Source organism: Perna viridis, chromosome 3 (genome assembly GCF_037379345.1).
Source record: "Perna viridis isolate PV_CMFRI_1.1 ecotype Kerala chromosome 3, ASM3737934v1, whole genome shotgun sequence".
NCBI classification, from domain to species: domain Eukaryota; kingdom Metazoa; phylum Mollusca; class Bivalvia; order Mytilida; family Mytilidae; genus Perna; species Perna viridis.
The window spans coordinates 60,238,297-60,265,970 of NC_142447.1; the positions used below are offsets into that span (position 1 = coordinate 60,238,297).

A 27,674-nucleotide genomic window follows, 5' to 3' on the forward strand; every position below is an offset into this window, starting at 1 on the left:
ATCAAGCATATGGAATCCTAGAATTAGTTTACTTCTATCACCCCCTATGGAAAACAGGGTTGTGACATAAACATAAGGTTTACTTCTATCACCCCCTATGGAAAACAGGTTTGTCACATAAACATAAGTTTAAAAAAACATCTCGAAAATCCATGAATGGAACAAAACAAAAAAGGAGACTTAAGCATCGAAACCAGAAAGGAAACACAAATTAGACAAAACAACTGGAAACACAGTGACATAACGTAAGCCTTAGTTTGTATATCAGAACAAGCAACTCGTAAGCATATGCCCCCCCCGCCGTCGCAAAAAAAAAGTTGAAGTGCAAAAGTCCCTTAACTCCTGTAAAATTTGTCAAATTAAAAATGGCGGCACAATGTGATCAACAACAAATGGCGACTAACAATCCTACAAAATTTGAACAAATGCAAGCGGTTTCCAAGGAGTTGCGTCCACAAGTGTGACCGGACGGACACCGTTATTTCCATGTTCCCTTCCCCGTAGCGGCGGGGGACAAAAATAACAATTAAGCGTAAGCAATCAGAAACCGCCTTCAGACTGGAGTAAGTTAATTGAAAAATAATAAACCTTTTCTCAATGTATATTTCCAATCCAATCCCATAAACTCACTTGTAAAACTCTCATATTGCCGTTTGCAATTTCCCGAACACGGAACATCTGCGTAGAAAACTGACTAGAATCCTTAAGGTCACGGTCATGCTGTGAAAGAAAGTTTAAAACGTCAATATATGCTTCATTTTACTTGTTTTCATTAAACTAAAACAATTTGTAAGTTTTTATTTCATACAGAAAACCTTATTTAAAGTAATTATACGCAGTTGGACTTTTTCGAATTATTATTCGAAGTATTAACGAAACTGTCAATGGTGAAATTATTTTTGTATTGTAGGTTTGGTTAACAACAATAATAAAACCCACAAAACTCACAAAAGGAAAAAAAAATATGATAATACTAATGACAATTCAGGACTTACTACAATGACACTGTTTTGAAGAACATTCATGAAGTGGGTAGGTTCTTTTCCGTCCAGTATCCGCACCTGTTAGATATACCAGCGAAAATGAATTCAATACCCGAAGATGGAAATAGTACTAAATAAACAAATGGAAGTATGATAACAACTATCTGGCCAAACTTTAACAATTGTCATAAAAAATATATGTAAAACATGAATCTTCAAAGAAAAAAAGTTTATGACTAACATTTGTACATGGAGGTTGACTTACAATAATACATTGATGATGTAACTCCGTATCTTTGGACAGCACATGTTTTACTGTTTCTTGTTGCACCTCTTTTGAAGATTTTGATCCCTGAAAGAACAAAACATTTTACCCAGCCGAGATATACTAGGACAAATCAATCTTTTCAGAAGAAAATATCGAGAACAGGTATGGTGTATATATCAAAGAAACAACCCCTCAACCGGGAAGAAAGTCAGCCCAAGGCCACACATGTGTCTTCAATGAACGACAAGGAAACCCTCATATCTCATACATAATACGTTTTTGTAATACCTTTTTTATGCACTGTAAATTCTGAATAGTAAGTTATTTTTTGTATAATTTACAAAAAACGACAGAACTTAAAAGAAATCAATTTGTTTCTAGAAGAAAAAAGATAATGTAAAAATCATCTACTTACCACCCAATAATACAAGACATATAAACTTCTCGTTTTCCGTTTGACTTCATTCAAAACGATATAACAACTACCATTACAAAATATGCCATGTTCATTCCAGGGTATTTCATACAGTTGGTCTGTCTCAACTCGCCATATCTAAATGGAAAGTATTCACTGAACATTACGTTAACATGATTGATTTGCACATTTTAATGGCTAAATTTACTTAGTCAAATTGATATAAACAAAGCTTGAATAGTGACTGATCCAGGGGTCCCCGGTTTTCTATATTTCTGGATGCGCCCTGTTAAAATGTATTTGATTGCTAAATTTGTTGGAGTAATACTCATTTTTGTTCTACTCGTCAAAATCTTCACATACTAGTTATTTACCTCATTTTGAGGAACGATATCTGTCATTAGATCTTCAGACCAGAGTTCGTCTAATTTTGCCACAGTTCGGTTATCTTTAGTAGAGAACAGTGCTCTTTCTGAAAACAAGAATGTATCAAACTTATTTGGTTGTATGAATTTATCTGAAGTTTCTAAAGATTAAATTAACACAATTGTTCATTTCAATATCCAAAAGTTTTTCATCGTTATGACATAAATTGAATTCATGATAAATATCTAAACATAGATTGTAAAATGTATAGTCCACTCATCCATTAAATACAAATAACATTTGTAAATTAACATGTAAAACAAAACACATTGTATGATCGGTTGTAAGAGCAATCAAGGGAACCAAGGTTATAGCGGTAATCAAAAGAATGTAATCCAGGGACAAAGACCAGACATGGAAAACAGACATACACAACAAAGAACATAAAGGAACTAAAATCATACATATAAAGTAACAAAAGCAAATGAGCAACTCGAACTCCACTAAAAACTGGGAGCATGGACCAGGTGCACCGGTAGGGTAAACGTCCTCTGCTTTTCTAGAAACACCCGCCGAGTTGCTCATAAAAAGTCAAGTCCGGGGTAGACAAACGAGGAAAGGAAAACTATGACCCGTTGAATAAGTTTTCATGGTGCTGATGGATACACCATAACGATCCACGAGTTCATGATGACGACCATAAAACTTCTGTAGTGATGACTTCAATCTTGTAACGCCCCGTGCAGGTCCGGGTGTTAAAAGAATAGGCCTGCAGCAGCGCTAAGCTTGTCGTAAAAGGCGACTAAATAGTGCTCAGAACCCTAGCCGGGGGCTAGGGTGCTCTGCCCACAGAGCAACTGGGATGTGTGCCCCAGGTTGTGGAATGGGGTACTCCTGGCGTGTTACATGCTGGGGTTGTCAGGCTATAATACGGAAAACCTGACCGCAAACCATACTGGTTGACCGTGTTGGGAAAGATGCCATGTTCCTCGCACGTTAAAGAATCCTACTGTGGTATTCTCCCGGAGTATGAACCATAGGGCTCCGCCACAGGAGGCTAAATTGCCCGACCCTACCCACCTCTCCCTATTTCCAGTGGCAATCAAAATTTGTCGACCCCAATGTCCTTGTGTCCCATCCCTTTTTCATTTCATTATCATTTCATGTTCATTTCCTCATCAATTTCATGTTCATCGTCTGAATATAGCTGAAATATTGCTGCTCGGACGTTAAACCCCAACAAACAAACAAACAAACATCAATCTTGCAGCACAATAACCCTGTTCCAGAAGCCTATTTGTTAGAGTTTTAGCGCGATACAAAAAGTCTGCGTAGTTTCGACAAGCTCTGGCATAATTTATGAGTTGTGATATGAATACTCCATACGCAGGTGCCGAAGGGGTGTTGCCACAGATAAAAGGAAAGTTGACAATTCTGAATGAAAAGTCATCACGTTTGTCGTAAAGTTTGGTCAATAGTTTTCCTTTACCATCGATTTCTAATTGTAGGTCAAGATATGAGGCTGACTTCACAGTGTCGGTAGTATCCTTTACCTCAAGTTCTTTTGGGTAGATGCGATGTATCAAATCCCCGAAATTAGGATTGTTTAAAGATAATACGTCATCTATATAGCGGAAACTGAGATTGAAGGATCTAGCCAAACGATATTCTTTCTTTCTGATCAGATCAGCTATAAAGTCAGCCTCATAAGAGTGAAGGAATAGGTCAGCAAGTAAAGGAGCACAATTTGTTCCCATTGGAATGCCGACCGTTTGTTGAAAAACACGTCCACCACACTGGACAAATATGTTGTCGATTAAAAATTCAAGCATTTTGTTAACATCTTCCTCTGTATATTTGGAAGATGATTGGGAATTATTTCTTACAAAGTATGAGGAATCTCTACCAAGAACTATATATTTGTATCTAGGTGTACCATCTTTTTTGGAAAAACAACGATGTATAACGTTTTTAACTCGAGATTGTAACTGAGTATGGGGAATAGAAAAATATATTGTTGAAAAATCATAGGTTTTAATGCTATTATATTCAGATAATAGTCTTGAACTGATTGTCTCCAAAAGATCTTTCCACATTAAATTGATATCATTACGGGAGTAACAAGCGTTGTGGTAGGAGTGCAGACCCTCTTTGACAGTTGTGAGTATAGAAGTTAAAAGTTCTGAAAGTTTTTGTTTTGGTGGTACATTTTGCAGTTCCACCTATGAAACGTTGTTTGTATGGATTCTTGTGGAGTTTAGGAATCCAGTACATAGATGGTAAATCACAATCATCGTCCTTGGTAGAGAGACCAAAAGAGGATAGCACAGATTTATGGTTTTCCACAATCACTTCTTTGGAGAGAGTGGTAGCAGTATAGGTCTTATCACTGCTATTATTTTCTACGTCTACCTCTGATAATAAACATTGGATGTAAAACGTTTTGCAGACAAAAACAATGTTGTTTTGGGCTTTGTCTGCTGGTACGACAACATATTTTTCATGCATAGTAGACAATGTTTTTGCTACATCGGGGTCTTTGAAAACTGGTGTAGCCTTGGCACTCATTGACCTACTTAAAACTTTCATTCGTTTGAAAATTAAAGACCTCACGGCCTTTAACCAGTCTGCCAGAGTATCAATGTCTTCTTGTTCTCGTTTTATCCATTTTCTTGCATAGTCCTACAAATTATTTAAAAAAAAAAATAAACCATTTTTCCTTATCATTTCAAAAACAAAATAAAATATTGTAAACCCTATAATTGCTGAAAAAAGTAAGTTACCTATGTAACCTATACTGTACGTCAATAGTAATATACCTACGTTACCTATACCGTGCGTCAATAATAATTTACCTATGTTACCTATACCGTACGTCTTTAGTAAATCTCATATGTTACCTATACTGCACTTCTCCAGTCATTTACCTAAGTTACATATATTGTACGTCTATAGTAACTCTCCTGTGTTAGCTATATTGTATTTCTCTAGTATCTTACCTATGTTACATATACTGTATTTCTCCAGTAATTTACCTAAGTTACCTATACTTTACTTCACCAGTAACTTACCTATGCTTCCTATACTGTATTTCTCCAAATATTTACCTATGTTACCTATAATGTACTTCTCCAACAACTTACCTGTGTTACCTATACTGTCCTTCTCTAGTATCTTACCTATGTTACATATACTGTATTTCTCTAGTCACTTATCTATGTTACATATACTGTATTTCTCCAGTAATTTACCTGTATTACCTTATTTTACTTCACCAGTAACTTACCTATTATATTGCCTATACTGAACTTCTCCAGTCACTTACCTATGTTACCTATACTGTATTTCTCCAGTAATTTACCTGTGTTACCTATACTGTACTTCTCTAGTGTCTTACCTATGTTACATATATTGTATTTCTCCAGTAACTTACCTACGTTACATTTACTGTACTTCTCCAATAATTTACCTGTTACCTATACTGTAGTTCTCCAGTAACTTACATATGTTACCTTTACTGTACTTTTTCAGTAACTTACCTATATGTGTATGTCACCTATACTGTACTTCTCCAATAACTTATCTATGTTATCTATACTGTACTTCTCCAGTTACTTACCTATGTTACCTATACTGTACTTCTTTAGTAATTGTCTGTGTTTTGTATCTTTTTCTCTCCATTCGTTAAATATTTTCTTGAATGTAATAGGTTCATGATCTTCCATAATTCGACAAATTGACTGGTGAGAAGGGTATCCATTATGTTTATTGAATGCCTGAGAAAAAAATATAGGCTAATATAGAAATGTGTCGAAACAAATCAAACCCATTGTTTCCACCTTCAACTCTGAAACTGGTAACTATGACGAATTGACAAAATAACTAAATTCTTTATTCGCCCCTTATCATTGAATAAGAAATAATCTAATTCTAATTTGTTGTATGTGAACAGAATAATAGTTGATTTAGTATAGGAATCTTTAATCAAATTTTGCACGGAGTTATTTGTATTACATAACAAGATGCTAACTTCATTTAAATATTGAAACTTTGTGCGAATTATTTCAACCTTCAAACTTTTGAATGATGATAAATCTTCAGTATATTAAACTGTCAATAATAAAACATATTTTGTCACTTAACACAAAAAATTACAATAATTTTATCATTAATCATTCTTCACTTTAATACAAATCAATTGATCTTGTTTTAATTAATACAATTCTCATTTGTTTATATACCATCACAGAATAAATTAGTTATATGTTTTTTTTTACCTTGCCTCGTTTAATACCATTCATCGCTGCATTCTCATTGGCTAGTGATCCAACCCAAACATATAGAGGACATGACGGCCCTGTATCTAAAAGGTAGCTATCCTAGAACAAAGATATAGAGGACATGACGGCCCTGTATCTAAAAGGTAGCTATCCTAGAACATGACGGCCCTGTATCTAAAAGGTAGCTATCATAGAAAATGACGGCCCTGTATCTAGAAGGTAGCTATCCTAGAACAAAGATAAAGAGGACATGAAGGCCCTGTATCTAAAAGGTAGCTATCCTAGAACAAAGATATAGAGGACATGACGGCCCTGTATCTAAAAGGTAGCTATCCTAGAACATGACGGTCCTGTATCTAAAAGGTAGCTATCCTAGAACAAAGATATAGAGGACATGACAGAACTGTATCTAAAAGGTAGCTATCCTAGAACAAAGATATAGAGGACATGACGGCCCTGTATCTAAAAGGTAGCTATCCTAGAACAAACATATAGAGGACATGACAGAACTGTATCTAAAAGGTACCTATCCTAGAACATGACGGCCCTGTATCTAAAAGGTAGCTATCCTAGAACAAACATATAGAGGACATGACAGAACTGTATCTAAAAGGTAGCTATCCTAGAACAAAGATATAGAGGACATGACGGCCCTGTATCTAAAAGGTAGCTATCCTAGAACATGACGGCCCTGTATCTAGAAGGTAGCTATCCTAGAACAAAGATAAAGAGGACATGAAGGCCCTGTATCTAAAAGGTAGCTATCCTAGAACAAAGATATAGAGGACATGACGGCCCTGTATCTAAAAGGTAGCTATCCTAGAACATGACGGCCCTGTATCTAGAAGGTAGCTATCCTAGAACAAAGATAAAGAGGACATGAAGGCCCTGTATCTAAAAGGTAGCTATCCTAGAACAAAGATATAGAGGACATGACGGCCCTGTATCTAAAAGGTAGCTATCCTAGAACATGACGGCCCTGTATCTAAAAGGTAGCTATCCTAGAACATGACGGCCCTGTATCTAGAAGGTAGCTATCCTAGAACAAAGATAAAGGGGACATGAAGGCCCTGTATCTAAAAGGTAGCTATCCTAGAACAAAGATATAGAGGACATGACGGCCCTGTATCTAAAAGGTAGCTATCATAGAACATGACGGCCCTGTATCTAAAAGGTAGCTATCCTAGAACATGACGGCCCTGTATCTAGAAGGTAGCTATCCTAGAACAAAGATAAAGGGGACATGAAGGCCCTGTATCTAAAAGGTAGCTATCCTAGAACAAAGATATAGAGGACATGACGGCCCTGTATCTAAAAGGTAGCTATCATAGAACATGACGGCCCTGTATCTAAAAGGTAGCTATCCTAGAACAAACATATAGAGGACATGACGGCCCTGTATCTAAAAGGTAGCTATCCTAGAACAAACATATAGAGGACATGACGGCCCTGTATCTAAGAGGTAGCTATCCTAGAACATGACGGCCCTGTATCTAAGAGGTAGCTATCCCAGAACATGACGGCCCTGTATCTAAAAGGTAGCTATCCTAGAACATGACGGTCCTGTATCTAAGAGGTAGCTATCCTAGGACAAACATATACAGGACATGGCGGCCCTGTATCTAAGAGGTAGCTATCCTAGAACAAAGATAATAACTTAAACTTTCTGTTCTGGATATTCATCATTTTTTTAACAAATACATTAATGAACAAACATGATATTTTAATATAGTAGAAAATTTAATTCCCTTGCCAAAATATCTAACGCATGTGTTCGATCATATTTCCGTTCACTTAGTCTAACCCATGACATGTTTAAAAATGACAAAAACTCTTATGATATGTGCATGGCCAATATATGAAAAAGCACTTAACTTTATAAAATATTCCCAGCTCAAAAAGTGAAAAGATGATCATGTGGAATGAGGAAACAAATTATTCTAAAAAGAACAAAAAGAACAAAGGAGTGTTTGCGACGAAAAGATCTCCAGTTAACCAATAACGATAACTTCTCCTACCCTCTTTACAAGGTAACACTGATTTAATGGTCTTTTTGATGCTTCTGGCATATCATACATAACTCTTTCTCCAGCAACTCTGAAAATAAGGTTGAATTTATTTGAGATATAGATATACAAGTATATTAGTTTGTCATGTCTCTTATAAAATGAAGTATTTCAACATTTAAGTGTAGGGGCAAAGAAATTTTGTATTCGATACAGAATAAAAATGTTTTCTTCGATCTCCTTCTAATAACATTCAATATAGGTTTAGCAGAATTGATTTTGATCCGTTTGACAAAAAAATTGAATAATGTTTACATAATCCAAGACTGACTATTGTAACAGAGTTAAACCTGGCTACTTTAACTTATTCGCAGGACATTATGGTGTCTGTAAAACCCTTCAGATGTTTTTGATGAGCTTTTTTTGAAATAGTTAAAGGAAAACTCTCTCATATTTGTAGACTTAACTTCATTAAGTAAAAGACAATGTTGTTAAACATTATTTGCAAATTTTAATCATCCTAAAATAAAGTCAACGCCTATACCAAAGTACAAATAGTTAGAATTATCCTTTTCATGTACACATATACATAAGGTTGTGTAAGTATAAAAAAATAATATTAAAAGTTTTAAGAGTACCTATGCAGTATAATGTGGTTGGTGTCGATTTGAGGAGGATGTTTGTCATCCAAAGATTCTTTAGGTGGTAAGTGGTCTCCATTGTGTAACTTTTTAAGGAAAGCTGTATTCATGGTGTCATCATTTTCATCTGAAAAATGATCCATGGTTCATCTCAATAGAATGTGTTACTAATGGTGGTAAAAGAAAAAAAAGATCAGATATGCTGAAACGCAGAACATGCACCAGTGTATAAACTTTATGAAAGTAGTAAATAATTACAGAGATCCCTAAAAGGTCTTCAACAAGTTTAAACACACCTATAAGAAGTAAGCTCTGAAAGGCCCCGACAACAAAAAGTAATAAAATCCATGGTATCCGAACAATGACACTACTTTAAAATAAACTAAAAAGTTAAATAATGACACGTAAACACATCAATGACCAACATTTTCGGACTGTGGGCAGGCGCGTGTCTACTGTGGGGTTAAACATGTTTTATAAGGCCTTAACGACCCCTTTTAATGTAAAGTAAAAAAGAAATATTACAACAAATAAACACACCATAAAATTCGCTCAGTAATAAATATATCCAATTCTCTATCATACCACAACATACAACATATAGAAAAAATATGTATCCACTTAAAGAACGCTCGCAGTCACTGACAGCCATTATATTTTTGTATCATTTTTTGGTAACGGTGAAAAAAAAAACAGTAAATGTTTTTAGAAGTTTGTGAAATTGGTAACCCTTGTGTAAAAGATTTTCTGTGAGGAATTTCATAAATATTATTTAAAAAATCTGACACTTAATTACACATGCAAGCAACACGGATCAATTGTGAAATGTAAATACCGTAAGAATGTGCTCTAGGAATGTGCTGTAGGAATGTGCTGTAGGAATAGAAAATTGACATCAAAATCGTGTCTTTTGTCAAAAAGTTTTGTATGAAGGCTGCCATTTTCTAATTTCTATCTAAATCTAGAAAAGGTGTACGAGTACTCTTTTTGTTAAACTTGGAAAACTTAATTTCTTTTTGGTTGATATTTTAAAACATAATACCGGTAATAGAATAGAATAAATCAAACTTTGGAAATCTTGGGAGATCCGAGTGGCGCCCAAACCTTCTTAGGCTGGAAAATTTTGATTGTGTTATCAAACGTTTTATACTTCCAGATGGCATCCTGCTTTAAAAAGATCTCTTGGGATCAACCAATTCTTAAACATTATTATCGACACTATATTCGACTCTTTTCAAAAACAAGTTTAGAGATGACCTCGTAAAAACGCCACAACTTCGCCGCGAGAAATCAGTTTTTTGTTTGTTTTGATTTGATATCATTTTTGACTAATGCTTGGAGTTTGTTAATTTTGTTATTACCTATTATTTAAAACCCATAATTGTTTTCTATAGTGAAATTGAAATTATAAATACCTACCTATGATGACAATATGAGCGATACCCTTCCTCTGAAGATTGCGTATTCGTTTTGCTAGTTGAATTGCCTGTTGAAATAAAAGAGAAAAAAAACTTTTTTAACCATTAAAAATGTCGATTTTTTTTCTATTCTCGAATACTATTAATATGTTGTCGAAGTTAGCACTATAATTACCATGCACCTTTGATAGAATTTGATGGGTCGGGACTGTCGTTCCCTGTGGATAAGTCTTGTGATTGTCAATATTACATAGTAATAAATGCTGACCTTTAACCTTGTAGAGTAAGGACATTGTTGACCAATCCAGACATACACTCTTGGGAAACCATCCAGTATACAGGCTGTAGCGGTATCCAGAATGTCAGAAGAAGGTTCCACCTACAAGATAAATAGTAACTTATCATGTGACAAAAACACATAACTGAATATTGTAACCTTCTTGGTACAAACAGATGAAAAGAGCAAAAGTATTTTTCTGTTGGCTACATTAGGAATATAATTCGTTTCTGTTTCTTGTTTTCATGTTAAGGCCGTGTACTTGGATTTTGATTTCGCTGTTCTTTTATTTTTTACTTTAACTCTTTTATATTATTTAGTGAACGTTCAGAGGCGCAGAGAGAATGAGTAGAAAATACGTTTTTTTTTAATTGAAACGTTAATAAAACAGAAAATGTTTCACCATAAAACGTCTGTTAGAATCGCATGTTAAAAGAACAGACGTTTCACCATAAAACATCTGTTGGAAGAGCATAAAAAACAGGCAAAGTTTCACCACAAGACGTCAGAAAGCCCACATAAAATGAACAGATGATGTTCTACTATAAAACGTCAGAAAGAAGCCCACATAAAATGGACTGATGATGATGTATCATAAAACGTCAGAACGAAGTGCACAGAGAATGAACAGATGATGTTTTACCATAAAACGTTGAATAGAAGCCCACAGAGAATGAACAGACGATGTTTTTTTTATAAGGGAAGTACGAATAATGCTATAATTAGCTGGTTGATTAATTGCAGCATTTCTGTACAAAGAAAATTTGAATAAAAAGTTTTAGCCACATCACTTACACAGGATGCTTTGACAAATTTGCGTCCGGCTACAATATACATTCTTTTAGCGTAGATAGTTGCCCGAGAAAGTGCTGTTTTAGGTTTTCCCTCAATGTATCTGTAACAAAAACAAAGTTCATCAGAATTTGTTTTTTTTTTTTTTTTGTGGAAAGTATTAAAAGTCAGTTTATTTATATAGAGGGTCTGATTTCTGATTTATATAGAGGGTCTGATTTCTGATTTATGTAGAGGGTATGATTTGTGATTTATATAGAGGGTATGATTTCTGATTTAAGTTATCGCTCTTTAAATACCAATACATTTATTCATAACTAAACTATTTAAATATGTCATATGAAAACTGTCTATGGTTTTAATTGTTGACTTACATAATGCCTTCACAGAAATTCCTCAGAAAACATATTGATTCATGGTGTTGAGTCTGAAAAAAATATAAAAAAAATAAATAATAGTGATCTTCATATCAAAATTCTTCTTGTCGAACTGAACTTTCGATTATTCTCGAGTCGTGTTCTAATTGGAAAAAAAAACTATCAAAACACAATTATGAAACCAAATTTTTAAAGCATCTTATTCAAAACAGAGAATCTCAATGTCTAACAAAAAGACTTACCATTCAATATTTTTGATTCTCTCCATCGAGTTTTACCACCAAACTTAAGGATTAAGGTCAGTTTTGACACTGGTTATCGCGTGTAATTTACAGAAAGCGACGACAGAGTACCATTCTCGACTTAACCCAATCCATAATTATTCTATTAACAGAAGGTAAATTTACGTCCTCGTACATTACAGACGTTATAACATCTCTCCAGATATAGAACAGATCACTTTACTATTGAGTCATACATGTAACTTTCGTTAAACAAATTAAAATACTTCCCAAAGTGGATAATTTTTTAATGGAAAGACAAGACAATTTATGATTTCCTTCCCTTAGAAACAGATTTCCTTTTATTATTTTTTGTTTTGTTTTGTTTAACCTGGACCAGAGGGATGTCCACGAAAACTATTGCCATCTCTTTTTATCTGTCTTTGAGAAGGTTTCTTTTCTGAAACCGCTGAGTGGATTGTAATCAAATGTGATTCCAAATGCCATTAAAGTATGCTTTCTTCTAAATTTTGTCGATTATGCTAAACATTAGGGTAAAGTTAATAATGTCATATTATGTCTTCAAAAACTATATTGGATACAGCAAAATTGACTCCATAATTGTTTATCTTCAACAGCTCTACAAATTCTCTGTTAGGTTGAAGATGTATGACAACTCTTTGTATGAGTTATTTGAATTAAAACGTCAAATTTGGAAGTGTTTCATGTTTTGGCTACTACGAAAGAAATGGGGCCTTTGACTATTAAATGATCCCCATAACCTACAATATTAAGTCGAGATTGTATCACATTCCTTATAGGAGTTATTCCCTTCGCTGAATTCAGTCGTTAATAACTCATATAGCGATATGATATACAACTGCATGAAAGAATTGCCTTTTAACATCTACATATGTTGAACGACTCCGTGCCCTCCAGCGCCTCTATATACATATTTACATACCTCCCGTGTAAAGATGTGAGCATGATGAACGATCCTGTCCAATTCGTGTGCTTTCTCTTCTACCACTTTCTTATCATTCTAAAATAGAATAACTTATTGATTGCTCTATAAGTTATAAAATCTTATAACGCAGAAAAAAAAATTAAAGTATTTCATGAACTTTTAAACAAACAAAATATCAGAATTCTGATATAAAATTTTAAAAAGGTCTAATCTAAAATTCTACTGAACAAGTGATTTCTATTATAAGCATTCGTCACTTCCCCCGAAATATGTTTTTAGAAATTGTTCAAATGTTGGGTAATCGTTACCCCAAAAATTTAATGTAAATATAAATTTACCACCCCTGAACAAGTAACGTGTATGTACAAAATCCCTACCCAAGAATCGGTAACGTATATGTACAAAGCCCCAACCCATAAACTAGTAACGTGCAAGTACAAATACCCTAACTCCAGAACCAGTAACGTTCATTTACAAAAGTACCACCTCTGGATAAGTAACAAACATGAACAAAGGCCCTACGCCAAAATCAGTAACGAACACATACAAAATTCCTACCTCCAAATCAGTAACGTGTATGTAAAAAGAATATATCCCTGAATCAGTAACGTATATGTAGAAAGAACATATCCCTGAACAAATAAAGTATATGTATATGTAAACTGGACCAGTTACGTATATGTACAAATACTCTTTCAACCAGTAACGTATATGTACAAATACCATTCCCTTTAGCCAGTAACGTTCATGTACTAAGACCCTACCCCTGTACCAGTACCGTACAATCACAAAACCAAACCCATGAACCAGTAATCTACGTGTACAAATACCCTACATTTGAACCATCAAAGTTCATGTACAAAATCCCTAACCCTAAATCAGTAATGTATATGTACAAATTCCCTATCTCTGAATCAGCACCGTTCATGTAAAAAATCCCTTACCCTAAATCAGTAATGTACATGTACAAATCCGTATCTCTGAATCAGTAATGTACATGTACAAAATCCATACCCATGAACCAGTAATGTACAAGTTGAAAATCCCTTACCCTAAATCAGTTATGTACATGTACAATATCCCTACCCCTGAATCAGTAATGCACATGTACAAAATCCGTATCCCTGAATCAGTAATGTACATGTACAAAATCCCTACCCCTGAACCAGTAATGTACATGTACAAAATCCCTATCCCTGAACAAGCTACGTTCATGTACAAAATCCCTATCCCTGAATCAGTAACGTATATGTAAAAAGACCTTATCCCTGAACCAGTAACGTTCAAGTACAAATACTCTTCCCTTTAACCAGTAGCGTACATGTACAAAGACCCTACCCCTGAATCAGTAACGTTCATGTTCAAAGACCCTTCCCCTGAACCAGTAACGTACATGTAGATAAACCCTACCTCCGAACTATGCTTGCCAAACCAGTAATGTAGATGTACGTTCTCGTCACCATCGATCTATCAAACAAAAGTATATTATATCATGGTTAATAAAATAATAAAATTTATAATGTATAAAGTGTAAGATTTATAAAGGGAACCACACTAAGAGCGAAAACCAAAAGAATACATTCAAAGGATAACGACTAGACAGGGAAAACAGACACACACAACAAAGAACACGAAATAACACGCACAAAGAAATAAACATTTTGAATCAGCAAATCAAATCAAAATATTTATTTCCGATTAAAGACCTACAAGGGGCAATGACATATATGAAACATGATTGAAACAATAATAGACACATACCGGAACACATCTTTAAATATGTTACATAACCATCACGTGCATGACAGATGATATATTACCTATATATAGTTACATGTACTACATTAGCAACCCGGGCCCCACTAAAAACTGGGAGCATGTAAAAACATCCGCCGATTTGCTTTTAAATTGTAACGTCAGAAGTAGACGGAAGGGGAAAGGAAATCTATGACACGGTTAACAAACCGACTCTCATGATGCAGATGGATACACCATAACGATTCCCTAGTTCGTGATGACGACCGTAAAACTTCTGTAGTGATGATTTTAATCTTCTAGCAACATAACACTGTACCAGAAGCATAATTGGAAGAAGTCTAGCATGATACAATACTTCTGCGTAATTATCTTTCGTCAAAGTAACGATAAACAAAAAAGATTAACAAATGACAATAAAGGATTCAATGACAAAATATGGTTTCTTAGCCATATTTAAACGCAAAGGTTTTAGAGCGAATACAGTGTCAAAACAATAAAATAAAACATTCATAATTAAAATAAATATTCAGACTGAAAAAAATAACTAGGCATGGGGCACTGTCCTCTCCACCTTTCTTAACAAGCAACAATCGAGTTGGTCAGTTTATATATCGAGATTTTTGTAGAAATTTGACCAAAGCAATTATAAAACAAGAAAAACTGTGAGCAATTCTCACTAACTTGATACCCCTACTCATCCATTTAATAGCATGCAACTTTTGATCTCCATATTGATTTGGATCAATCTAAAAGAACAAGCGCCTGTTTTTTTGTTTTTTGTTTTTTGTTTTTTTGTTGTTTTGTTGTTTATTTCATAAAAAGAGAAGGATGAAAAGGGTTAAACCTAATAGAAAACAATAACTTAGTTTAATCAGGTATCAACTCTGTATAGAACGATCGAACATGGAAGGTCATGGTGTTTGGCTTTTTTATTTATACATAAAGTCGCTTCTTTGTATTTTTGGTACAAGTACATGATGTAGACAATATTATGAAGTTGTGTTTAAAGAGGCTTACATTTAGTACAATGTAGACGGATCCCTCGTGAAAGAAACCATGATTTCTTTCGTCTAACTCAACTATTCGAGATTTTCCCTGAAAAAAAAAGAACAGTTTTACCAACAGTTTCCGCTTTTTGCAAGACACCAGTTGTGCTATTCGTTGAGAGGTCAATTCCGGTGAAGATAAATGACATCCACAGCAGTTGGATGTCACTTTTCATAATCGAAAAGGACATAGTTCATGGTGACGCCAAGAGAGCGATTATATGTCAAATCCTGTCCATAGATCTAAAGAAGCTGTGAGTGTGCTTACCGTATACATATGATAATGAACTTGCCCAATATAGTACCCATTTCAAGATCATACATGTTCTACACTTTTTTGATTTTATTAAATTCATCCAACATACAGCTGATTTTTATGACAGTTTGAGATTGCTGGTAATATTTGATTATGAACACTCCATATCTGGCCGTCAGGTCAAGGTGACGATGATAGAACTTTTGAAATGGCGACTTCAATGTGCAACATACCCCTGTCCTAATAATTAATATATAAAGTCGTTGGACTCTCTCTGGGATAATGGTCGCAATTTTCAGGACAAAAAAATCGTCGTAAAATGTATTTACAGCTACAGCACAAAGCATACATAATCATGTCCTTTATATTGAAATCAACAGTGCGTTTTACAGTAGTAGTCATAACAACAAAATGTATAATTATTGTGTACTTCGTGAACATTTATAATTATTGTATACTCGGTGAACATTTTAAAGATAATTTTGTACTGACAATCGTTACAATGATAATATGTTCAGTATACCTAAGATTTTAATGTTTCTGTGAATATTAAATCCTTCATTAGTTTAAAAGGTTTCGCTAAGATTAAAATGCAGTTTCTATTTTTATTGTTGAAATATGCATTAACCATAAAGTAGATATATTCTGTTCATATAAATATGCGATCGAGTGAACATTTTAATTGAAAATAAAATGGCACTCGGTTTAACATCAAAGCCAATGGAAAATCCATATAGAAAGATAAAACCATAATACATTTACCTCTAATCTCCATACATACTGGCCAGCTGAATGTTTGGTTATTTCTAGGAACGCTGGTTCCATTGCGGGCATCGGCTGTATGGTGTGTTTGTCAGACCGATTGCTACCATGGTTTACTTTTACATCTTTACTTGACTGAATACTGGTCAGAGTTCTGGATGTAGATGGTCTCGTACCTCTAGCTAATGCTGTGTACGTCCTCTCACTGACAAATGTTGGACTTCTGGTCAATTTTCTGTCATCTGGTTCATGGTTCTTTAGCGACGACGGAACCCGACAACTTTTTGGTCGACTTTCAGATCGACCTGTGACCGGAGTATTGATAGGTGGCGGTTGATTTGCTGTAAAGGTTATATATATCATTATATTGTTTCTAGTCCTATATGTTACAGATTGGATACAAAACGTTGCTTCTCGTTTGATCTATTGGTGACTTTTGTTTAAAACTAAATCATAAAAATTAAGTTCTGACAATTTTTAAAATTATAATTGTATATTACAGACCTTGATTCCCGAATGGCCATTAGAAATCAGTACCAAGTACGTGATAAAGAGAATTTCCAATTAAATGCCAATTTTTGTTATGTTGTAATAGGCTTAAAGTGTGAATTGATTTGTTCTGGGACTATCAGAATTAAATCACTTCTCCACTTCATTTAGTAATAGAACATTGATAACACGAAGGGAGGAACCATTTGATCTGGACTAATGAAGAGCAATAAATAATTTGTAATAGATAATCAATAGAGAGTGTGTAGAACCACAGAAACAGAAACGTTTCCTGCTGTACGATCTTCTTCAGAATTGAAAAAAAGTAACTAGTTTCTGAGGTCCACGACAATGGTATGTTACCCAGACACAGAAATGGTATTGGTTATTTTGACGTAAGCAATGGTGCCGCGACAATTACAAACAGCCAAACAAAATTTAAAAAATAAAAAAAAAATTGCTGCTCAGTACGAAGATATCTTAAATTGTATAAACCAGATATATAAGATCAGTTATATCAGGGGATAAAGTATGCTGTAAGGACAAGTAACTAAAATAAGACAGATGGAATTCACTTACAAGAAAGAAGTACACTATACATAAAATACAACATTCATACAGTCTAGCTATTAGTGCATTATATATATATATTTATCTACATTACAAAGTGACGAAAATAAAGAAAAACAACTGGCTATCCAAAATATTGCTCACGCATTACTTGTTTTAGTACGGAAGATTGTATGTATCAGCGACCCATAAAGTATATTATAAACTCTTACCTGATGCATACACATAAAAACTTGGTGTTAGTTTCCTAAGTTATCAATATCAACATTTACATATATCTATGTATCTTTCGGATCTTACCTGTATTTAGCATTGTTGTTACGATCCTAATGCCTTGCTAATTAAGTCAGCACTTTGAAGTCACAACTGTGTCGACATCATTTCAATATAAACCTTGATTTCTAGTGAATCAATGCCATGTCTTGAAGTTAGATCGATGGGTTCTCCAGACAAAGGAGAACTATATCAGGCATATTGTAAAGGACTACATAAGAATGACTGCCTTTGTTTAAAACATAGAGTTTGTTTTAGGATTTAATATTTATCACTAAGTTCAGTCAGTACGTGTTTTTAAAAGGGAAAACGAACTTTCAATATTTTGTTGAACGATAGCATCAGTATCGTTTAGACTATTATTATCATGCCATCAACGTCTTTTGTAGAAATTATAGCATGTGCATGTGCGTCATTTCTCTGTTGTGGATTATCAAATATATATATCGGAATAATAAGGCTTAAATAAGTTTTCACGATATTGGATAGGGTGAATGGAGACATTTGAAAACATAGACAAGCATGCCATACCTTCAAGTTCAGCCTCCTTGCTTACTTCTACTGAAAACCGAATCTGCTTCATAACAGGGAGAAAACCCACTTTATCAAAAGGCCATGTAAGGCAAGCTCTTCAAGAATTATCTCCCCAATAGTTCAATAGTATGATGTCTATTGTAATAATTGTAAAGTTTCCTACCAACAGATATTACACAATTGTTTCCAATGAAGTGGTATACAATACTCTAGAGTTTATGAAGGAGTCCAAATATTTATCTAATGAACTTGTTCTTAAGTTCTTAAATCAAATTCAATTCTCAATGTAATATTTAGATACAGGTGTATTTTAAATGGACATGAAAGTTTGTATGCTTAATTTTCTTGCAGAGTGAATAAAGCATTATTTGAAGAAATAATATAATACACATCGTCTTAGATAAGGCTAAAATGTTGATATTAACGATGGAGTAGATCTTGATTAGTCATGCCAACGTGGACGGCTTCCCTTTATCAGTTTCAGTAGCAAAAAAAGGTGCCATCTTTTTTCGGACGATAGCTCTAAAGTATTCTAAACATCAAGCGTAAATCTCATCATTCGTGCATCTGTTGTTGAGTAAGTTCAACAATGTCCCGCAGGCCAAAGTTAATGACTCTGATTTACTTACATTTCGATGACAAAATAACGATTCACTTTACCAACAAACAATATTTGTTGATATAACATGATAAGTAGTAATCTGTTATGTAAACAAGGCAAAATATGTATCATATAACCCTGTATTATTAAACTCCGTTTTTATGTACCGACTTGAACTTATTGATCACCCAACATTCACAAAACAAACAGCATTAAATTAAATAAACCATATACAGAGAAACAAACCATATACAGGGAAACAAACCATATACAGAGATATATCTCTATGTTGGAAGACAGATATTGTTTGATAGATTCTCTAGAAGTCAACTTTGGATAAGGTTTTGATTCTCAGAACAAATTAATCTATTCTATATCCAAGTTTAAGCTCTGAGTGATTACAGATGTTGTTTGTAGTCAATGCTTCTGGGGAAATGTAATAAGAAATATTTGCATTAAAAGTGTAAGAACAATTCAATGAAATTAAGCTAGATATGAAGATGGTATTTTCATGTCCTTCGATCGCTACCCTTACGATGTCACAAGGTCTCCCCGGGAAATTATAGTTAGTTTGGAGAGACTGATTTGCCGATCTAGACTACCGTCCCAGAGCGTTTCACTCTCAGCTTGTGGTTTCCTGATGCCATATTTATATCAAAAAACGGACAAAGCATAAAATATCAAAATGGCAAATCAATAATTTCATCAATTACGCTGATTGGTCTCGACAATGATCTTTATGATTATAAATATTATGAAGTCCTGTCAAATATAGGTATGGTGATGATCAGTGGGATTTTGCAGATTTACGTTCCCTTTCGATTTAAACATTCCCTTGATTATCCGGCGCACGAATTCGTTTTAAGTTGATCTAGGGGAATCTCGAAGATAGTTTGGGTGTTAACCTAATAAAATGGAAGTACTGAATATATTTTTAAGGAATATTCGTGTTCTACCAAACTTCGTGGAAACTAAATATTCAAGCCATTATTTTGATAATAGATAATATCGTTGTTGACTTGCCCATGCAGCATTTTGAAACGACAATAAATCAATCTATCTTCAACAGAAACGCATTCGTTAGAATCCCTGTTATAGAGGTTTTTTTAAAGTCAATATTGCAGGTGCACATTTTGTACCCACTTGATTATCAGTTGGCAACTACGTTTGAAGAGTGCGTGACAATTTGGAGGATTCCCGATCAAATCTAAATATTAAACAAGTCGTAAATTCTATTTGAGGACTTTCTTTTTAATATACTCATAATTGTTTCTTTTCGTATTCATAAATGTTCGATTCTGAAGAAAAAATAAAACACTTAAGCAACCATTTATACAAATACGTATGAATATAGCTTTAAATGTTTGCAAACAATAGACGCAAGGGAGTTTTGGAGTGCCAATTGTCCTTTAAATATTTTGTGAATACGAGGTACAGTTTTAAATAAATAGTCAAACTTAAAAGAAAGTGTTCTGTAAATTTCGTGGGTTGAAAAGTCTCTTTAAAGTAAAATATAAAGCGAGTTCCGAGTAATCGATTTTTACCGCTAAAGATAGGTCATATGTCTATTTTAAAAGAGAGTAAAAGTCTTCCAACCAAATAGCAACGGATAAAATGTCAGCTGCTGTATCTTTAAGTGATTGTTGTTTTGTGTGTGTATTGGGGGGGGGGGGGTAAAGTTTCAAACACTTGACCTGTCAGACTCTTATATCAATGAATACTCTGCTGATAATGAGCCGTCGATACATTTAGCAGACCGATTAGATATTCACAATATATTATATAAAAAAGATTAGATTTTGTATTTTGACCAAAAAGGCCAGAAAACAAGCGTTTCAAACCGTCTAGTTCTCATGAAAAACTTTTAGAGAAAGTAATATCAGAAGTCAAATAGAATTAAACTGAGAACCAAGAACAATCAATTTAACATGAACCATCGGGTAGAACACAGATAACCGAGGAGGGGGTCTTAAAGACAGATAACCGAGGAGGGGGGCGTGAAGACACAGATAACCGAGGAGGGGGTCGTGAAGACACAAGTAACCGAGGAGGGGGTCATGAAGATTACCAAGACAGGCAATGTTGGGTATAGATCACAAAGCGGCTAACGCTGTCGGGAGAATCACCGAGTAGAAAGATGGGCTCTGTCATGGAGGGGGGGGGGTAACTTAAGTACAATGGATAGGTGCAGATGTGCGGCCCATATCAGTCTAATTTTATGATTATTTATATACGGAAAGGGTAAAAATTTAGATACAGTATATGTGATTGGGGTTAAAATTTACAAATTATAGCCTATATATTTACACAAGGTAATTGATTTTGACATCAACTGAATCTTCCTTAAAATTATCAAAGTAAATTACGATTAACACTTGACTGATAAGCAGGAATTTTACATTGTATCGAAAGACATTATCATGTCCGAGCGAACTGGATTCGCTCGGACATGATAATGTCTTTCGATACAATGTAAAATGTTCTGATCAGCATCCTGTTGTGATAGGTAGATACTGATAAACACCATGCATATATATGAATGGGTTACGTAAATGCATTTTGAAAAATTTTGGGGGCCGCACACCTATACCCTTTTACTAGTAAACACGACGACCTTTCGTTAGATATACAACCCTACTTTCTGTGAACTTAAGAATTTTGGACTTATTAACCCCAACTGGATTCTTTTTCTGTATCAAAAAAAAAAAAAAAATAAATAAATAAAAGAAAATTTTGCAAATAACGAAAGAATAAAAACACATTAGAAAAACAATAAAGTCTTTCCCATGTAGGGAAAGCCCTTAAAAAAACGTTAGGAAAACAATAAGATCTTTCCCATGTAGGGAAAACCCTTAAAAATCTAGGTTCAACTCATGTTCCCTTACCTTGATGGAGTTTGTTTGTGTTCGTTAAAACTGAATATTTCATGGTTAGATATCCAATTTAATTCCCCGACATATTCAATTAATGTTCCACTATAAATATGACACTGTTTCTGCACGTTGGTATTTAATAGATCCCAGCCCGTCCTTTTGTTAACTTCTATCCTAGTAACGATACAGTGATACAGTATTCCGGGCGTTAATTGTTGACCTCTGATTACACAGGAACACTTTGATGCTGCTTAGGAAATTCACACTGAACGCCAGTCAGAAAAACAGAATTCAATACTTTGTATTGTGATCAAGGAGAAGGTAAACAAAAATGATAGTTAAAATCTATCGGAAAAACGGCTGTGAAATTACCTATAGGGAAGGCTTAACTCTTAATCGGGGAATATTCAATGACATTTAAATGGTCTGTTCAGACGAAGTTACTCCGGTCCAAGGAAATGTTATTCAAGAAGATTACATACATAATCAAATTTAAAAAAAGTTCATAGAACCATTAAAGAAACTTTTATGGTCAAGAATACGAATAGTCTAATACATGATATTGAGTACTGAACATTAATATATGAATGATATAAACGTCATAAATCACCTTTTTTACGTTTTCACGACGTCATAACGGATGTTCGCTAAATGGATAAAGGACATGAGGGGTAGGCCTACTCCATTCGCGGAAGGATAAGGATAAAAATGACGTAAGGGTTAAATCGCAAATTCAGTAAATTTTCCAGTCATGTAACATTCCCTTGAGAAAAAAATCTGACAACCGATGAAATATCAAACAACAAATTCGGTAGATAATTCGATGGAGCATCGGTAATGACTCGATAAAGCCTCGGTTTTTATTAACTCGAATCGTACTCTCAGTGATGATTCTTAAGATTCCACGTATCATTGTTTAATGAAGACATTCATTACCACTAAACGTGGAATACATCTTAATGGTCTGGGGCTGAGATTGACAGAAAAGGTAGTCTCAATTCCAGATTAATCGGATTCAACTTGCGGTGATTATATACCCATTCCGTGTGGATGATCTCCATTAGCAGAAAATCCGGAAACATTCATTTTTCAAATCCATTTTCTTTACATTAAACTTCAACCATTATGAAATAATTCAATTTGATTTATTACAAGTTTTCTTGACTAGTTGGTTCCCTTGAGCATACCAGGTTATTTTGTATAACCCGGCTTTGATACTATGACGTCATTACATGGCGGATGTGTTCTAGGTACAAATCAATCGATCTTAGTTGGACTAGGACAAAATCATACCAGAAAAACTTAAACGATGTGTAATTTAATATCAAGGACTCGTTTCAGAATTCATCAACCATGTTTGTTTTAAAATGCATTTGCACGAAAAGTTTTGATAAGTTGCACTTTAATTATAAAGTAGGATTTGGACTTCAGGTACAATACCATTGAACAGGTAATTAGCCGCCAAATAGGCACACGAGCTGTAAGTATCGCGAATCAAGTCACATGAAAACAGTGCTAATTAAAAAGAAAAAAAATGGATTTTAAAACCAAATTATTATTATACGAATATCACAAATATCGTTAGACTAATACTTTTTGTGGGGTACTGTTGTTTACGATCCAGCATTTCAACATGATTTGTCAGTATTGTACTGTTTAAAAGCAAAAGTCCAGCGATATTTAGACAAAATTAAATGTTATTTTTGCTGGAATCTAATAAAATACACGACACAACTGTAAGTTCTCAATAAGTTTGGTAATTTGGTGATACTATTCCAAGTAATGTGCTAATTATTTATTAACTGGGTGATTCGTTTCAAATTGAAGAATGATTAAAAGTAAAGTGAACAAAACGAGTCTATATTTGTATTTTAATAACGCCTACAATCTACATATTCTTTAAACATTTGAAAAATGATATATCTTTTCAATGTTAAAAATAATATTATGTATTATCAGTGTCAATACTTTGATGCGCCCTAATAGTACTAAGTTCAAAAGTTTGTATAGAAAACCTGGCAACGACATACAGCATTCATTACAAATAAAAGTTATATTTCATACGTCCTCTCAAATATCCTGGTCTAGACACAGGTGTTTGTAATGATGTGTAGATATAAAACACCCTATAACATCAACAAAACAAAGATGAAACCTTAAAATTCTCATTGTTTACAGTTGAATTGAAGTATACCAAATACCGCTAGCAGAATTCAATACATTACAAATTAATGGATAAGAAATTGGTAGTTTTGTTTTATCTACATATAATTTGAGTTAGCGGGCACCAACGTGGATCCCCATTACAGTCAGGGATAATTTGCCTAAGTTGCAAAGGATTAGTGTAAACAGTTTGGAAAGCAAAAAAGTATGAACAAAAGCATGCTTTACTTCTTATACCCGTAATTGCATTCAGGAGTGTTTCTATGTACAGCGGTAAAATAGTAACAATTGTCAACAATAGTAATAAGATTGTTGCAAGCTCTAATTTCTTCAACAAAAGTAAACATACTCTAGACTGTAGTTTAGACACAAATACTTATTTTACAAATGTCAGGATTTTGAAATGGATATTAGTTCAGTTATAGAGTGCGTCAACTAATAACAAGTAAACAATATAAGTACTTCGCCACAACAACACGTACATAGATATATGTATCAATAGACTTGAGATGAACGATTAATCCCAACCCACATGTAAGGTCATTTCATTATTAAACTTGTATTTATGTTCTATACAATTCCATTATCAGCTGAGAGTTTGTACAAATCTAGGCCAAGCGAGTGAGATGGCTTATTTAACTTCTATGGAAGGAGATGACATGGAATCACAAATCTTATTAAAAGGTTTTCCTGAATTAAATTGCATTTAAATCTTGGCTTTAAATCTTATTTTTCAACTTTTCCTATGAAAAGCTTTGAATAAGTTTTCAAACGTTTTATTTCTAGTTCATTTGGTACGCGTCGTACTCTTTCCGTGATATCAACGAGAAATTTCACACATTGGTAACTCAGATGTCAGCTACGCCGCAGTTTATTACAGTTTTATTTCATTTTCACATTCTATATTAAATTGAAAGTAAATTCTCAGTCGCATTTAGTTTAAATTAACTATATACCTGTATACTTTGGTAGATATATTGGTAATTTACATCTTTAAATGATATGTTTAATTTAAACGAAGATTCCTGAACTTGTGTGTACCCGTCTTCATTTAACACTAACAACATTACTCTCCGTAAGAAGAAAACCAACAAAATTCTATTTTTTTTTTTTTTTTAGAAAAGTCTTGTTTTAGAAGGGTCCTAGTTTCAGAAGGGTCATGGTAACCCTGACCAACACCATCACAATTCTCAATGAACCAGTAAGAAAAGACGCAGAAAAACTGTACACTCGCAAGTTAACATCTGAAAGTTACTTGACCAGTACACAGTCAATGCCAAACTATCCCAAAAAAGGCGTGTGTATGTGTGCGTGTAAAATTTGTAATATGTTTGAATTTTACAACTACAACTACAAACAACCATGCAGTAAACCGTAAACAGTCAGTTTACATCACAATTTAAATATTACTTAACAGTAATCATATAAATTTACTTTAAATATCATAAAAATGAATAAAACAAATCTTACCCATTAAAGTATTAACCACGGTACATACGTTATCTCCTCAATGACACGAGATATACTAAGACCTGAACTAGCTTATAAAACCACACAGGATCTCCTATGTAAGGGGACATACGTTAAGCTTTCAGTATTGAATACAAGTGAAAAACATCGGATTCAGATATAGGTATATGATCTCTTAATTTAATAACTCGATGTGATTGGTCTTGAGACCCTTTTAAAATATTTTCATAATGTAAAGTGTCTTGACAGGTATGAATTTAATCGAGCGTTTATCATGCTGCACTTAATCTTTCAATGGACAACAGAGATCAATGACAAGTATTTACTTCACTTTATACAATTAACAATGGACCCTTTATGTTAACTAAGGTCGTGCACTGATGAAACCAATGCATGTGTGGTATACACGTTTCAACAACACAGCGTGAAAACTATTCCACTAGAATAATTGTTATCCGACATGTAAACATACTGACTTTTCGTTGTACAGCATTACAGGAAAGCAAAGATTCGGAAGTGCATGGGACGGGTGGGTAGAAGATGTTCCTAGGAGGACAAATGTGGGGTAAATCTAGAATAATGAGCAAATAAAAATTAAAATTGATAAACATGCGGTTTCGGACAGGCCGTTACCATGACCCATCGGTTTCAAAAATAACCAATGAACTACATTTGTTCAACATTTTCTTCGTCTTATATCGGACTTGACATTCATCGTACAGCAGATAGGCCTGTGTATTTCAAAAAGCCCGGAGCACCTGAGTTCAACCCAGTTGTACACTGTGGTTCGTGCCACTGGTCTTTGTGTATTTTAGTTTTTTGTCTCTCTTGATGTTTGTCCTCGTCACTTTACTCATTGGTATTTCCGTGTTATCGATTCATCTTTTGTGATAATATCGGGAAATTATAGCAACTGCTCAACATTAGATTTCGGACTGTGACAAGTTTACAATACTTACGACTAGCATATCAGTTAGGAGTGCGTGTTTGGATATCACTCATACCGAAAAGGACCCAAAAGTTTTTTTTTAAATCCTGACCCCTAGTACTTCAATTTAAAAGAGACATAATAACACTACGGACCTCTGTTTTTTTTTAATTAAACACGAGACACAGAAAGAATATTTTAAAACTTACCTTCATTCAACAACAAATTTAGAAATTTCATCATACTCGTCATCTTAGTCCACACAATCCTACGAGCTCGCTCTATATCTTGGATGCTAACTCATTTAAAAAAAAATATCCGGCTTTTCGTCTTTACTGTTATAAGTTCACACATTAATTATTCAAAAACAAAGGGTAAATTTATCGTTATTGGAACATATACTTGCTTAATGAAGGATAGAATAAACAAAAACAAAACATGAAATCGAAATAACACGATACATTTCAGTATTAGGGTAATCAATCTTTTTAAGTTCATAGGTCAGGTTTATTTAATGATAGACAAAGAATGAGGTATGAAGGACTATTGAACTGCATTAGAGATAACATGGAGAACTACTTTTGGCACTTACTTATCGTTTATACACAGAAACCTATCAATACTTGCAGATAACATTCAATTTAAAGTATTTTGGATATTATAGACCTGTTTGTGTTTCTGAGTATTAAATCGTTCGATGTCGACATTCGGTTTCAAAATTAAACGTTGGAATATTTTTCTGGTTTCAGGGGAGAGTAGAAACTCTATATCTTGTTTTGAGTAGGGTCTACAGTTATCATTCATCAACCAATTATAATTATCAAATAACCTCGTTATCAAGTCTGTATTACTAAAAAGTCAATGTTAAACACCGATACATGTTTTTCTTACCCCTTTCCTTACAACCCTTGATATAATGAAAAGGCTCACAGGTTTGTTA

The 27,674-nt window shown here is 34.0% G+C and overlaps 1 protein-coding gene across 5 annotated transcripts in view; it reads right to left on the reverse strand.

The window, feature by feature from the left end:
* Positions 1-27,674, reverse strand: part of LOC148623185 (advillin-like) — a 39,386-nt gene that overhangs the window by 6,952 nt on the left and 4,760 nt on the right. The window contains exons 1-18 of one of the 5 annotated variants that reach the window (XM_088573778.1): positions 26,944-27,179; positions 16,834-17,174; positions 15,787-15,864; positions 14,422-14,478; positions 13,009-13,086; positions 11,821-11,873; positions 11,450-11,549; positions 10,646-10,756; positions 10,379-10,445; positions 8,957-9,086; positions 8,331-8,409; positions 6,310-6,411; positions 5,652-5,808; positions 2,041-2,138; positions 1,667-1,804; positions 1,249-1,335; positions 996-1,061; positions 631-720 (exon numbers count right to left, since the gene is read on the reverse strand). In XM_088573778.1, coding sequence (XP_088429904.1) covers positions 631-720; positions 996-1,061; positions 1,249-1,335; positions 1,667-1,804; positions 2,041-2,138; positions 5,652-5,808; positions 6,310-6,411; positions 8,331-8,409; positions 8,957-9,086; positions 10,379-10,445; positions 10,646-10,756; positions 11,450-11,549; positions 11,821-11,873; positions 13,009-13,086; positions 14,422-14,478; positions 15,787-15,864; positions 16,834-17,174; positions 26,944-26,986 — 1,875 coding nt within the window. In that variant the 5' untranslated portion in view covers positions 26,987-27,179. Of the gene's footprint in view, positions 1-630; positions 721-995; positions 1,062-1,248; positions 1,336-1,666; positions 1,805-2,040; positions 2,139-5,651; positions 5,809-6,309; positions 6,412-8,330; positions 8,410-8,956; positions 9,087-10,378; positions 10,446-10,645; positions 10,757-11,449; positions 11,550-11,820; positions 11,874-13,008; positions 13,087-14,421; positions 14,479-15,786; positions 15,865-16,833; positions 17,175-18,192; positions 18,398-22,185; positions 22,507-25,806; positions 25,967-26,943; positions 27,180-27,674 lie in introns of those variants that run through there. The other 4 variants (XM_088573780.1, XM_088573777.1, XM_088573779.1 and 1 more) reach the window with 4 other exon arrangements.